This window comes from Oncorhynchus clarkii, chromosome 10, assembly GCF_045791955.1.
Source record: "Oncorhynchus clarkii lewisi isolate Uvic-CL-2024 chromosome 10, UVic_Ocla_1.0, whole genome shotgun sequence".
NCBI lineage: Eukaryota > Metazoa > Chordata > Actinopteri > Salmoniformes > Salmonidae > Oncorhynchus > Oncorhynchus clarkii.
In genome coordinates this window covers 27,202,727-27,217,102 of record NC_092156.1, presented here as the reverse complement: position 1 = coordinate 27,217,102, position 14,376 = coordinate 27,202,727, and the positions used below count along the sequence as shown (strand labels likewise).

The 14,376-nt window shown below is 40.5% G+C and overlaps 1 protein-coding gene across 2 annotated transcripts in view; it reads left to right on the top strand.

Annotated features, from left to right (window-relative positions):
• The first annotated feature begins 10,000 nt into the window (after window positions 1-10,000).
• The window catches only part of LOC139418207 (homeobox protein cut-like 1), a 205,615-nt gene continuing 201,239 nt past the window's right edge, over window positions 10,001-14,376 (top strand). For both annotated transcript variants that reach the window (XM_071167482.1, XM_071167481.1), the window contains exon 1: window positions 10,001-10,195. In XM_071167482.1, coding sequence (XP_071023583.1) covers window positions 10,001-10,195 — 195 coding nt within the window. The remainder of the gene's footprint in view (window positions 10,196-14,376) is intronic.

The window sequence follows — 14,376 nt, the reverse complement described above, 5'->3', positions numbered from 1 at the left end:
ACAGATGTGTCTGGGTAGTATAAGCCAAACACCAGATTCTTGATAGAAACATAAGCCCTTCAAACTGAACGGTCAAGCGAGAAAATAGCTCCTATTGACCTCAGTTGTACAGATATGGATTGCTGTTGTGCTGGCGACGCTTTATATGTTTGTGTGGAAAACAGGTGACCATTGTTGTGTCAGACGGCAGTAACTCATCTCCACAGAAGAGAGGCCTATTTTAGCAGAGTGATATATAGGTGTGTGTGTGTGTGTGTGTGTGTGTGTGTGTGTGTGTGTGTGTGTGTGTGTGTGTGTGTGTGTGTGTGTGTGTGTGTGTGTGTGTGTGTGTGCATGTGAGTGTGTGTACAGTAAAATAACATTTGCTCGTAATACGAATGGGTTTGGGGAGACTTTGAAGACTGTGGAGAATGTCCTATTGCTGTGGCCCCTGGCACGACATTGTGTGGACCAGGGTGAGGATATTCATGGAGGGCCAATGGAGGTTTCTGTCCATGTTGGGTGCTTCTCCAAGCAGAGGGAGCGGCGAGGAGTCAAGGTCTCAAGGGGCAACAGTGCCATGGGCACTGCATTGCTCCACTAACACAGATGACTTGGACTCCTTCCAGGCATTATTCTTGCACCCTCAAGGTCCTCCTCCATTTCCTTCCAGCCCTGTCAATCACTGTATTCACATCATAGACTACCAGGCATGTCAATCACTTCTAGAATTCTCCCCCTACTGCATGTAGGGCTACATGCACAATATGTACTCTAATTATATCTGACTCAGGGGAGTGTTTGCCGAATGGCCAAATGGCATTCCTTTCAGATCTACTGTCCACACGGAGAGGAGAAATAAGCGTTTAGGGACAGGGACAAGGTCTCACATTTGCACAAAAATCCAAGTTTTGCATGTGTCTCTCATATTAGAATTTAGCCCGGTGAGAGTATGCGCATCTTTGAGTGTAGTCCCTATTATTAGACCCTTCCAAGTGAATGTTTTGTCTGTGTTGACTAATTCCCTGACAGGGGGAAAGGATCCATCTGATCCACCTGATCCACCTGAAGCTCACTGTTGTCATAGGGCTTTGGCAAGCTCAATTTACTTTAGGCCACTCTATCGGTCAGGCCTTCAGCCCCCCCCCCCCCCCCCCCCCCCCCCCCCCCCCCCCCTCCCCCCCGGTGATTAAATTGCGGTTGCTAACTGTGAAATTGACATCATACTGACCCTATCTGAAATTGACCTCTTCCCCCTAAACAATTGTGGAGATCTGAGATTTAATAATTGTAAGCGTATGGCAAAACCTCAGCCTAGAAGAACAAGCTTGATCTATTACAGAAGGTACATTTTTATTTAACTAGGTAAGTCAGTTAAGAACTAATTCTTATTTACAATGACGGACTAGGAACAGTGGGTTAACTGCCTTGTTCAGGGACAGAATGACAGATTTGTACCTTGTCAGCTCAGGGATTCAATCTACCAACCTTTCAGTTACTGACCCAACGGTCTAACCACTAGGCTACCTGCCATCCCAAAATTAGGGTGAGGGAACTCCTAGATTCTGCAGAGATAATGAAAGATAATGCCAAGGTAAAGTACCGTGCATTAACAAAGCTTTTTTGGAAGGTGAAAATATGTTAATGAATTAATACATATACTAAGTGGTTTAGCTATCTCTGACAGAAGGATATTATATACCTCAGCTAAATAGTAATTTCACATGATTGTCAGTAGATGGCGACGTATTCCCAGAGAAGGGCACTGGTCATACTTGACACGTTTCAATTTACAGTGAAACTAAACAATACCAGGTAGAGAGAGTGGATGAACCTCCATCTTTGATGTTAGTCCATTAACTTTGTTGACATATTTAGTAAGTACCTGAAAAAGAATGTATATTTATCCCACAGAATATTTGTTTTTATTTCTGTCTGATATATAGTAATGCAATATGATATGACATTAATCATCTATCAAATTATTCCAATGATGAACCTCTACTTGAACCAATGATGGCACTATAATATGATTTACATTCCATCCCCCACATACACACAAACACTCCCACAGACAAGCACCCAACAATGCTCGCTGGGTGGCTTTCAACTCACCCTCTCAATTCCATTCATTTCCGATGTCTTCTAAAAGGCTAGCATTTCCTTAATTAAAATTTAATTCAGCATGCCGTCTCCTTAAAACAAGGACTAGCCTCAAGAGGATTCTTATTTGATTAAAAAAAGACGAGGAGGAGAAGCGGGGAGTCATGGGTAGATCTTCGTGTGGGGGAGACGGCCCTAATTGGGCTCCCCAGAGGGCCCTGACTGAGAGAGAGCGAGAGAGGGAGAAGAAGTCAGAGAGAGAGAAAGGGAGAGAGAGGGGCAGCAGCAGTAGCAACAGCGGTAGTGGTAGCACCAGGCTCTGGTGGGTTAGGAAAACAAATTGCCAGTGGGAGGGAAGATGCTGGGCTGAGTGCTCCCTGAGCCCCTTGCTGAGGAGAGGGGAGGAGCACAGAGCCTCAGGGGTCTACTGGGGCCCTCCTCAAATCCCAATCCCCTCCTCAGCACCGCACTGCACGCGTGGGCTACTATCTGCTACAGCTCCCTGTCTCACTCTTCCTCTCTTCCTCTGTGTGATTTCAGCTCTCTTCTTTTCCCTTTTTCTCTCTCCCTCTTACTTAATGTGTGAGCTATACTTATGTTCCCTCTCTCCCTCTCCCTTCTGAGCTATACTTCAACATGGCTCCTCTCTCACTCTTTCCTCTTACTGTACCTGAGTTAACACTGCTTCCTCTGTTCCCCCTCTCCCCCCTCTGTCTTCATCAGCTTTTCCTGCACACTTGTATGAATGTTTGTGTGTGCATGCACATGTATGTGTGTGTGTGACTTTCTGACAGTCACACAAGGGAGCCCAGCCAGGGGAGATGGGGACAGGAAAGTGTCTCCTTCTCAGTTCCCTCATGGCCTATGTTCATTCAGCATGTCACTGCTATTGTTGTAGTCCATTTGCATAGCAATGCTTTGTTTGAATTAGCCCACGGCACAATTTATGTATTTTTATCTCTACAGTTTCAGTGCACAATGTACTGTCATTTTGAATAAGAATTCCATTTGAAGAATGATGATGTGTGTGTATGCTACTATTCATTTTTCTTTAAGTGATATTCACTGCTGTACGTCCTCCTGTACATGTAATGTAAAACGTTGGTACCATTCTTCACCGCAGCACACCAAGTTGGCAGGTTGATTAACAGTAATTTTCCATTTTAATTGGGAAACCCAAACATAATTAATCATCAGAAAGCCCCCTACCCCACCTTTCTCCTTCTTTCCTCCGTCTCTCTCTCTCTTTCTCTCTCTCTTTCTTTCTTTTCTGAAAGGAGATGTTGGGAAACGCTCCTTCATCAAACTTGCCCATCCGTGTCTGTTCAGTTCCCATCTTCCCCTGCGCAAACACAATCGTCACGCCGAAGTGCCTTGTTAAGGCACAGATATCCCCCAGAGAGAGAGAGGAGCTAGCTGGTCCCTGCAATACTGACGCACTCACATGCATGATTAGCTTTAAATGGACGGCCCTGATGAGGCCAGGACTGACGGTGTATCTACGACACTCACTCAATGTCTAGCAAGAGAGTGGGAGACTGAGGAAAGGAGACAGAAACGGGGAGAGAGGGGGGGGGGGGACATGTAGAGAAAGGGAAAGAGAGAAGGGCAGAGAAAGGAAGAGATGGAGAGAGAGAGAGAGAAAGTGAGAGAGAGAGAATCCGACAGAATCGTTTAAATAAATCCTATATGTGTGGGGGGAGAAAAAGTGATACATGCATTTCAAGCTCAAGTGCTTTCAGCACATTTTCTCCAGGATTTGTCTTTGATTAATGTAATTTCTCCTCTTCAAAGACAATATACATTTGTTCAACATTTCTACAAAAGTCTAGCTTAATTGAGACTCATCTTTTCTCCATTCAGAACTGTAACTTATAGCCGAAACTCATCTTTTCTCTATTTAGTTACTAATAGTTGTCCAATTTAGTCTCATTACGAGTTGAGCATTTCACTGGAATAAGTCCTCTTAAACAGAGAGTGAGAGGAGGTGATGTGGAGGTGACCACTCCACACATTTCTTGTTTACAAACTATAGTTTTGGCAAGTCGGTTAGGACATCTACTTTGTGAATGACACAAGTAATTATTCCAACAATTGTTTACAGGCAGAATATTTCACTTATAATTCACTATATCACAATTCCAGTGGGTCACAAGTTTACATACACTAAGTTGACAGTGCCTTTCAACAACTTGGAAAATTCCAGAAAATTATGTCATGGATTTAGAAGCTTCTAATAGGCTAATTGACATTATTTGAGACAATTGGAGGTGTACCTGTGGATGTATTTTAAAGCCTACATTCAAACTCAGTGGCTCTTTGCTTGACATCATGGGAAAATCAAAAAGAATCAGCCAAGACCTCAGGAAAAAAATTGTGGACCTCCACAAGTCTGGTTCATCCTTGGGAGCAATTTCCAAACGCCTGAAGGTACCACGTTCATTTGTACAAACAATAGTATGCAAGTATAAACACCATGGGACCACGCAGCCGTAATACCGCCCAGGAAGGAAACGCATTCTGTCTTCTATTGATAAACGTACTTTGGTGCGAAAAGTGAAAATCAATCCCAGAACAACAGCAAAGGACCTTGTGAAGATGCTGGAGGAAACAGGTACAAAAGTATCTATATCCACAGTAAAACGAGTCCTATATCGACATAACCTGAAAGGCCACTCAACAAGGAAGAAGCCACTGCTCCAAAACCGTCATAAAAAAGCCAGACTACAGTTTGCAACTGCGCATGAGGACAAAGATCGTACTTTTTTGGAGAAATGTCTGGTCTGATGAAACAAAAATAGAACTGTTTGGCCATAATGACTATCGTTATGTTTGGAGGGAAAAGGGGGAGGCTTGCAAGTCGAAGAACACCATCCCAACCGTGAAGCACGGGGGTGGCAGCATCATGTTGTGGGGGTGCTTTGCTGCAGAAGGGACTGATGCACTTCACACACATAATGAGGAAGGACAATTATCTGGATATATTGAAGCAACATCTCAAGGCATCAGTCAAGAAGTTAAAGGTTGGTCGCAAATGGGTCTTCCAAATGGACAATGACCCCAAGCATACTTCCAAAGTTGTGGCAAAATGGCTTAAGGACAACAAAATCAAGGTATTGGAGTGGTCATCACAAATCCCTGACCTCAATCCTATATAAAATCTGTGGGCAGAACTGAAAAAGCATGTGCCTTCAAGGAGGCCTACAAACCTGACTCAGTTACACCAGCTCTGTCAGGAGGAAAACCCAACTTATTGGAGGAAGCTTGTGGAAGGCTACCCGAAACGTTTGACCCAAGTTGAACAATTTAAAGGCAATGCTACCAAATACTAATTGAGTGTATGTAAACTTCTGACCCACTGGGAATGTGGTGAAAGAAATCAAAGCTGTGGTGAAATAAATAAAATCACTCTCTACTATTATTCTGACATTTCACATTCATAAAATAAAGTGGTGATCCTAACTGACCCTAAGACAGGGAATTTTTACCAGGGTTAAATGTTAGGAATTGTGATGTATTTTTAAATGTATTTGGCTGAGGTGTATGTAAACTTCCGACTTCAACTGTATATATTATTCATGATTAGGATTAGGTCATTGTGTGTGCATGTCATGTGTCTGTCTATATGTCAACCTATCTGTCTGTACTGTACATATAGTGCATTCGGAAAGTACTCAGACCCCTTTCCTTTTCCACATTTTGTTACAATGGTGTCTTATTCTAAAACGGATAAACATATAGGCATAGATATAGCCATCAATCTACGCACAATATCCCTTAATGACAAAGTGAAAACAGGTTTTTAGAAATGCTCATTTTTTAAAAATAAAACATGGAAATACCTTCTTTACATAAGTATTCAGACCCTTTACTATGAGATTCGAAATTGAGCTCAGGTGCATCCTGTATTCACTGATCTTTTTGTTATGTTTCTAAAACTTGATTGGAGTCCACCTGTGGTAAATTCAATTGATTGGACATGATTTGGAATGGTAGACCTCTGTCTATGTAAGGTCTCACAGATGACAGTGCATGTCCGAGAAAGAACCAAGCCATGAGGTTTGAAGGAATATTCCGTAGAGCTCCGAGACAGGATTGTGTCGAGGCACAGATTTGGGGAAGGGTGCCAAACAATTTATGCAGCAGGTCCCCAATAACACAGTGGCCTCCATCATTCTTAAATGGAAGAAGTTTGGAACCACCAAGACTCTTCCTAGAGTTGGCCGCCAGGCCAAACTGAGCAATCGGGGGAGAAGAGCCTTGGTCAGGGAGGTGACCAAGAACCCGATGGTCACTCTGACAGAGCTCCAGAGTTCCTCTGTGGAGATGGGAGAACCTTTAATAAGGACAACCATTTCTGCAGCACTCCACCAAACAGACCTTTATGGTCCGATTGGAGTTTGCCAAAAGGCACCTAAAGGACTCTCACATCATGAGAAACAATATTCTCTGGTCTGATGAAACCAAGATTGAACTCTTTGGCCTGAATGCCAAGCGTCACGTCTGGAGGAAACCTAGCACCATCCCTACGGTGAAGCATGGTGGTGGCAGCATCATGCTGTGGGGATGTTTTTCAGTGGCAGGGACTGGGAGACTAGTCAGGATGGAGGGAAAGATGAACAGAGCAGAGTACAAAGAGATCCTTGATGAAAATCTGCTCCAGAGCGCTCAGGACCTCAGACTGGGGGCGAAGGTTCACCTTCCAACGGGACAACAACCCTAAGCACACAGCCAAGACAACACAGGAGTGGCTTCGGGACAAGTCTCTGAATGTCCTTACGTGGCCCAGCCAGGGCCTGAAATTGAACCCGATCAAAACATCTCTGAAGAGACCTGAAAATAGTAGTGTAGCGACGCTCCCCATCCAACCTGATAGAGCTTGAGAGGATATGCAGAGAAGAATGGAAGAAACTCACAAAATACAGGTGTGCCAAGCTTGTAGCGTCATACCCAAAAAGACATGAGGTTGTTATCACTGCCAAAGGTGCTTCAACAAAGTACTGAGTAAAGGATCTGAATACTTGTGTAAATGTGATATTTCAGTTTTTATTTTTATAAATTAGCAAACATTTCTAAAAAACTGTTTTTGCTTTGTCATTATGGGGTATTGTGTGTAGATTGATGAGCGAAAAAAAAAGATTTACTCCATTTTAGAATAAGGCTGTAACGAAACAAAATGTGGAAAAAGTCAAGAGGTCTAAATACTTTCCGAAGGCACTTTATGAGTGTTTGTGTGCCTTTGTATGTTCTCCTATACTCTAATAATTTAATTGAAAATGTTCTAGACCAATACCTGTGCCTGGGAGGGTTCTAGTGGGGGAAAGTGCACGACTAAACAGACACAGTGAGATAATAGTCTCTCTCTCTCTCTCTCTCTCTCTCTCTCTCTCTCTCTCTCTCTCTCTCTCTCTCTCTCTCTCTCTCTCTCTCTCTCTCTCTCTCTCTCTCTCTCTCACGGTAATGATACCCTTGGCTGCAATGGAAAAGGGCATGCTGGCCTGTCTTTCAGGTTTGATTTCTAATCATTGTGCACCCCACCCAGCCCAAGCATTAACTGAGAGAAAATGTATGTGGGTGAATGAGGGAAAAGTCACTCATAAACGGAAAGTGCATCCATGAATAAGTTGACGGGGATTTTAGGAGGGATTGTAGGAGGTTTGTACTCACTATGAATAAATGGCAGCCTGCTCCTATGGTTGACTTAGTATTTAGTAGTGTTCTAAATGTATTGAATTTGAAATGAGGTAGTCTAAGATAACTTGTTTCGGTACATCAGTTTATTGGCTGTATAAATTGGTAGCCTCTATATGTTCTCAAGCAGGCCATTTTGTGGTTTAATAGAATCCACAGATGTTTCACCTAAAAGCATTAATTTACTCTTTGCTTCTTAGAATGATTCATTAGATAACGTAATGTCTGTTTGGGGGTGTGATTCTCAAATCCGTACGTTTAGGAGAACAGACTAGTTTGGTGCACTAGGTCTTATGGGGGATCTTAAATACATGTACGGTTACATGCATCAAATGACAGGGTCGAACAAGTATGCATTTCCTTCTCCTCAAGTGGGCTTGCATGCGGTGCCATGGGATTTTGATAAATGCTAAATGTGTCTGGTGTTTCTCTTTACTTTTCAACAAGTTATTCTGCCACTAATGAGCCAAAGAGCTTTAAGAGCCAGGAATTTTCAATGGGAGCAATTGTGGCTGGGTGAAACAGCTTCTGATTCTATGGTAACTTAGAAAGGCTATACTGTTTTCTTCAAATGCAATAGAATGGAACATTTTCAGATTGTCATGGAAATAAACATTCTTGTACAATGATATACAAATAGTCTGGAAAAATGGTTGCTTCTAAGACAGCTAAATGTATAATTTTGTACTGTGCAGGGTTCAACAAAAGTGTAAAATGCAAATTTAAGTTGAACTTCATATTATATAAATATATGTATATTATATAAATAACCTTTATCAGCATAACACATTTTTTGAACAGTCTGTGACTAAGGAAAATATATATATATAAAAAGATAACACTACATTCAGGCCTGCTGTATTAAGGCAAATAAATAATGATGTCAATAGTATGTGTGCAGGAGTGAACAATACTTGGCTTTATAATCACTGTGATTACATGATTCTTTTTTATTGGGGACTTTAAAATAATTAAAACTGACATCAAGCAATATTCATGTTCTTAAATGTGTTAAAAGTTTACATTAGTTATTTGACCTTAATATATACATTTTCTCTATTATAAACAAAAACAAATACACCAAAGTTGTGACTAAATTATTCAAGTTTACTTTAGGCTATTTTAGATCTGTAAAATCTGAGAAAATGTGTTGGTGAATAGTTTTTAAAGTCAAAAGAAGGAAACTTTACAATCGAAAATAGCATAATGTATATAGCACAACATTGAAACCTATAGATTCAAGCAGGTTGCTCGTATTCCTATTTCAGACCTAGAGGGGCGCTGTTGTCCCAAATTCAAGTTCAAATTCAAGCACACATTGTTGAGACGGCTGAAGTATTAATAAACATTAGTCCATGAACATATAGTCATGTTTTTACAATGCAAACTATACATTGCAATTACTACATTTATTTAAAACATTTCAAGTAAAACATTCTGTGCAGGAATGAATTTACAATAAAATAGGTCTAACCCCCTATCAGTGTTATTTAAAAAAAAAACTTACAGAGTTTTATCATGATTAATTTGATTCCTTTCTAATATCAAAGTTAACAACCTCAATATAACGATATCAAACTATAGAGACCTAAATAAAATGCATTTGATCAGACACTGTTTCCTTTTTTATCAACAAATATCCCCACTATAAAACTACCAATCAATTGATTGGTGGTGGCTTGTTCAAGTAAGAACACTTCAATAAGGCGTTTGTTTATACGTTTAAATTTACAAAAGGCGTTTATACGTTTTAATTTGTTTGTTTTCACTTGAAAGAGGACTGACGGTTCACAAAATAATTGTTTGACTTAAAAGATGGCTGCCACAAAGAACTAGTAACATGACTAGTGTAAAAACTAACTATTATAGAATGATAATCTTAATCCACAATCATTAAATGCATTTGAGCATTGATGAATAGATTGCACAAAGAAATTACAGAAACAATAGCCTAAATGTAAAACATGAGTAACTACATTTGGCATGCATTTTCTAATGTATAGTAGGCAATATGAAATAGCAATATTGGCAATAACAGGTCGAAAAACGAATAAGCAGTCCAAAATGCACACTCGACAACAAATCTTACTGCATCGTTCACGATCTACGTGGAAGATCCATCCCGTGTTTTAGCTGTTAAAGAAATTGCCAACTCCCATTCAATAATTATATTCCGTGGCCCTATTCAATATTACAGGTTCCTGTTCAATAACTCCATTCCGCGCACATGTTCAATAAGCGATGGCCCTGTTCAATTGCTCCGCTCCGTGTTTTGCGCGCGCTCCCCCTCCTTTCTACTGAACTCCAGCCCCTCGCGCTCTCTCTATCAGCCTCTCACTCAGTCTCAATATGTCTCAAGATGGCGGCCAATGCGGGATCGATGTTTCAATATTGGAAGCGCTTAGATTTACAGCAGCTGCAGGTCAGCCTTTTTCCTTCAAGTTTCTCTGCTTTCTTGAAGCCTTATGTGTGGAAACCCGTTGTCGAGTTGTGGCTTCGCTCTTGAGCCCCTCTTTGCCGGTGTTTGTGGCCGCTTTTGGAGCTCTCTTCTCCCATTGATTAAAGCGGCTCTCTCGTTGATCGGAAATTGATCCTCTTTGTTCAATTCCCATCGATCAGACATCATGGCCGAGGGGAAGCGGTCACTATGGCAATTCGGGGACCGAAAGCGATTCAACACTCATGGAAGACTATTCTAGTGCAAAACTGGAAACTTAACACTTTTGAGAGGATGTATTTTATGTTCTTGATGCGATTTGTTTGAATAATTTTGTTAAAGAAAATAAGTGCGTTTGTTGTCTAGAGCTCTCGCGGGTGGCGCTGTGGTGCTGAATGAAACGAGTTGGGTGCAGAAGAGTTAGGTGACTTATTTATGTTATCTTAAATGTTTTACACGGGGAAATATTGCTTTTGAAGAAGAAATATACGAAATGCTTTGACAATATGCTTTCCATAATAGCTGTTTATAGGTATTATATTCGAGAAAAGCCTCTTGCGAAGTCTTGCCCAGTGTGACCTCTTTATTTAGGGAAGTGTTTTGTAGACTACTAGCTATTTTAATAATATGAAAACAGTTAGCCAATGTCTAGTTTCCGCATAGTTTGTCGTGGTAGTGTTCATCTGTTGAAAAATACGTGTTATAGATAGGAAGTCCAGTGAACTTGTGATTTCTACTCTTTATGCGTAGCCATAGGCTATCCCGTAGACATGGATTTGCTTACCCAAATTCAAATGTGCGTGTTTTTAATCTGAAATAGTTTAGCCTACCATTGAGGTAATAACCAAGTTGTATGCTTTATTTCGTTTGAATTGTGCGCTCAATAGATTTTAAACGAGTGCACGAGACACTTTTGCTTTCATGATTTGCTATATTTAAATGTTTTTACAATTGAAAGTTATATATCGACATAGGCTGCAGTTTAAATTAAGCACGTAGCCTACACAAACTTTATACATCGCTTCTTTAAATTGATTTCAACAGGTTCAAGTAATCTAAGACTGAATTTGAATTGATTCTTGAATAATCGACAGTAGCAACTTGAGAGTGGTTTTTGCATATTGGGCAAATGTAATTGGTTTGGTGTTTGAAATAGCCTAATCTCTAAATATGTTATTCCAAATGAAAATTGCTTGGTGGGTGCGAATGACAATCAATAGTCTCATGGAATTTAGGTGTTATTGGACGAATCATAATGAATGTGATTCGATAACGTTTGCAAGTATATTCGTTTTCATGAAGGATACTCGATGTGTATGTCACATTTAAACAACCCCCTACTACCAATCACACCATACTTATTTATGTAGGTAGTATAGATAAACATTTGAAATCAATAGCCTATTGGGTTACTTTTTTTATTTCTTTTTTTCTGATTTCTAAATGTCAATGAACCTAGTAGCTTACTAAAAGCAAATTAAACTCAAATTTCTTGGATTTGTCGTCTTTGCATGGATTTTACATACGAAAGTAATGTTTTTCAAATGAATAGGGGTCGTAATATCGATATAGGTGGCCCCTAGGCTACTATCAAAAGGAATGCGCTTGAAATGTACACGTCACTCTGAGTCTCACAGGTTTTGCATATCATGTCAGGAGGGGGAATGAGACAATGCGTGTATTTTTCAAGGGACAATATTTCCATCCCAAGATTAATTCAATTATAAAAAATGTGCCGGAAATGTTATTCTTATTCATCCCTATGCCGTTTATTCTCGACCATTGTTTTCCTTGCCACCGAGTGTCCGCCATAGCCAAGCTCTGCTGCGGCCAGGGAACAGGTTGATCTCACAATCAATCACAGGAATGTGTTTCCTCAGCTATTGTGCCCAGTGCGACATTTGCCATCGCCTTTTGAAATAATTGTATTTGTTTGAAAAGACAATATGGGTGCATTTGACTGCTATGCTCCTATACTGTTCTTTCCCCATCGGAATTTGTTCTCGCTGTTTTGGATTCAACTGATTCATGGATTTTTGGGAGGAATATTTTCACGTAGCCTAAGCTATTGTGCCTTAATCGCATTTTTTTTCCCCGTCTGATTTAAAACAAAGAAATGTAGAACATGTTGACGCTTTTATGACTGATTTATAATTCTCACGCGAGGTGCGCTTTTGGCGCCCAGAATATAATGCCTGATATTGTACCCACAGTAACCCCTCTGATAATTGATAGAAGCACATTGTGCTGTTTCCCTTATTAATCCATAGGCTGCAGTGTTATTGTGTATGTCTTTATTTAAACGGTTAAAGCGTTGTGCATTCCATTTTGTCTAACAATAGTCAACATTGATTACATTTAATTTAGGCATTGTTAAGTTCATATGACTTTGCCTCCACTGTTATCTAAATATAATGCAATTTTGTAATAGGCCTACTTTACTTGCATTTGTTGGAAGGTCATAACCCGGATAAATGTAATTCTGAAACGAAATATATTCTCAAGTTCAGCTATAATGACATGTGTCTAATGTTTATAGCTTAAGGAATACATATTTTGGCACAGATACCTTGCATTATTTAGGCTATTTTGTTATACTCTCTCACACAGAATGTTTTTTTTTTTTTTGGGGGGGGGGGGGATTTTGTATTTGTTTAGAAAGAGTGACCCATTAATCTAGTCAGAAACATTAACTGCTATTATTAATCATTCTAAACAAAAGGCTTAGTCATCTGGTTGCCCCCCCCCCCCCCCCCCCCCCCCCCCCCTCACGCACACACTGAGTGTAAATTGAGTCTTGAAAGCCATACATAGTTCTCACAAAGTATGCATAAAGAAAGGTTGTGTTAAGAGCCCTGCAATAATCATGGTAAGACCCATCTGATGATATTAGTCATGACAGTTGAAGAGGAACTAGGCAAAGTCCTGTCTGGAGGATCAGACCAGACAGCAGAGAGGACACTGAAGATTCCACCTCCATTATTGATGACTACATATTTACTTTGCTGCGGTACTGCCACCGGTGAGTCTTTCTGACAGGATATGCTCAGGCGTTGCAATATGGCCTTTTCATCACAAGCCGACACAGACTCTTTTAATTGGACTCACAGAATAAAGAGTCACTAGTGATACATGTTACAAGTGATAAACCAGTACATTGTTTCTGTTTTCTGGCCTTTTCATATTGCTGCATTCCACATTGGAAAGACATTAAGCTTCAAGACAAACCTTAAATGGCTGGGCAGAAATATGATTTCTGTATCGGGGCCACTATCCCAAACAAAGGAACTACTGCTTTCCACTAAGGGATTACCTGGGAAGTGCATCAGATAATGTGAATCCAAGATGTTGTGGTAAACCCAATGGGGATTTTCTTTTTTTACCAACAGACATTCTAAAGTGGCTTATTTCCAACTGACACTATAGGCCTATGTCTGAAGCTTGTCAGAGTGTTGCAGGCATTGAATGGGTTACAAGGATATGAATGTTTTTTGACAAGCTGTTCAGGTACTTTCATGCAATCCGGTTGGAAAGACTACCTACTGCACATTTATTTTGTGCTCAATGCTTAACTCAGCACAGGTGGAACCAATGCATTGACAAATGCTTCTCCCACTTCACTATCATTATACCCCCTGTTTCATGTCCTGGATACTATGTCATTAATCAAATAAACAGGGAAACTAGGATATAGGATGCTCACACTACAGATAGTGCATGTGCAAAGATCAGAGTTAGGGGCTAAGGATTTGAAGGAAATTACCACACACACAAACTACCCCCACAAGTCTCTCAGATAAAAATATCATGAAAAATAATGTTTTATTGCCACAAACATCAGATATCTATGAAATGTGTTTTTTAAAACCAGGTTAGCCATAGTAGTACGATGCCCCTGGAGCAAGTTGGGTTTAAGTGTCTTGCTCGAGGGCACATTGACAGATTTTTCACCTTGTTAGCTTGGTTATTCGAACCACCAGCGACCTTTCGGTTACTGGCCCAACTGCTACGCTATCTGCTGCAATGTGGTGACTTTCAATATTTCCCTGCTCATCTCAGACGGACAGCCCACAGGAGCTTGCATCTCTACTGTCGGCCCTTTGATGAAGCTCGGAATAAAAGGGTTTCTTGTCAGGGCATTTTTTGAGACATGTTCTCTACGCTGC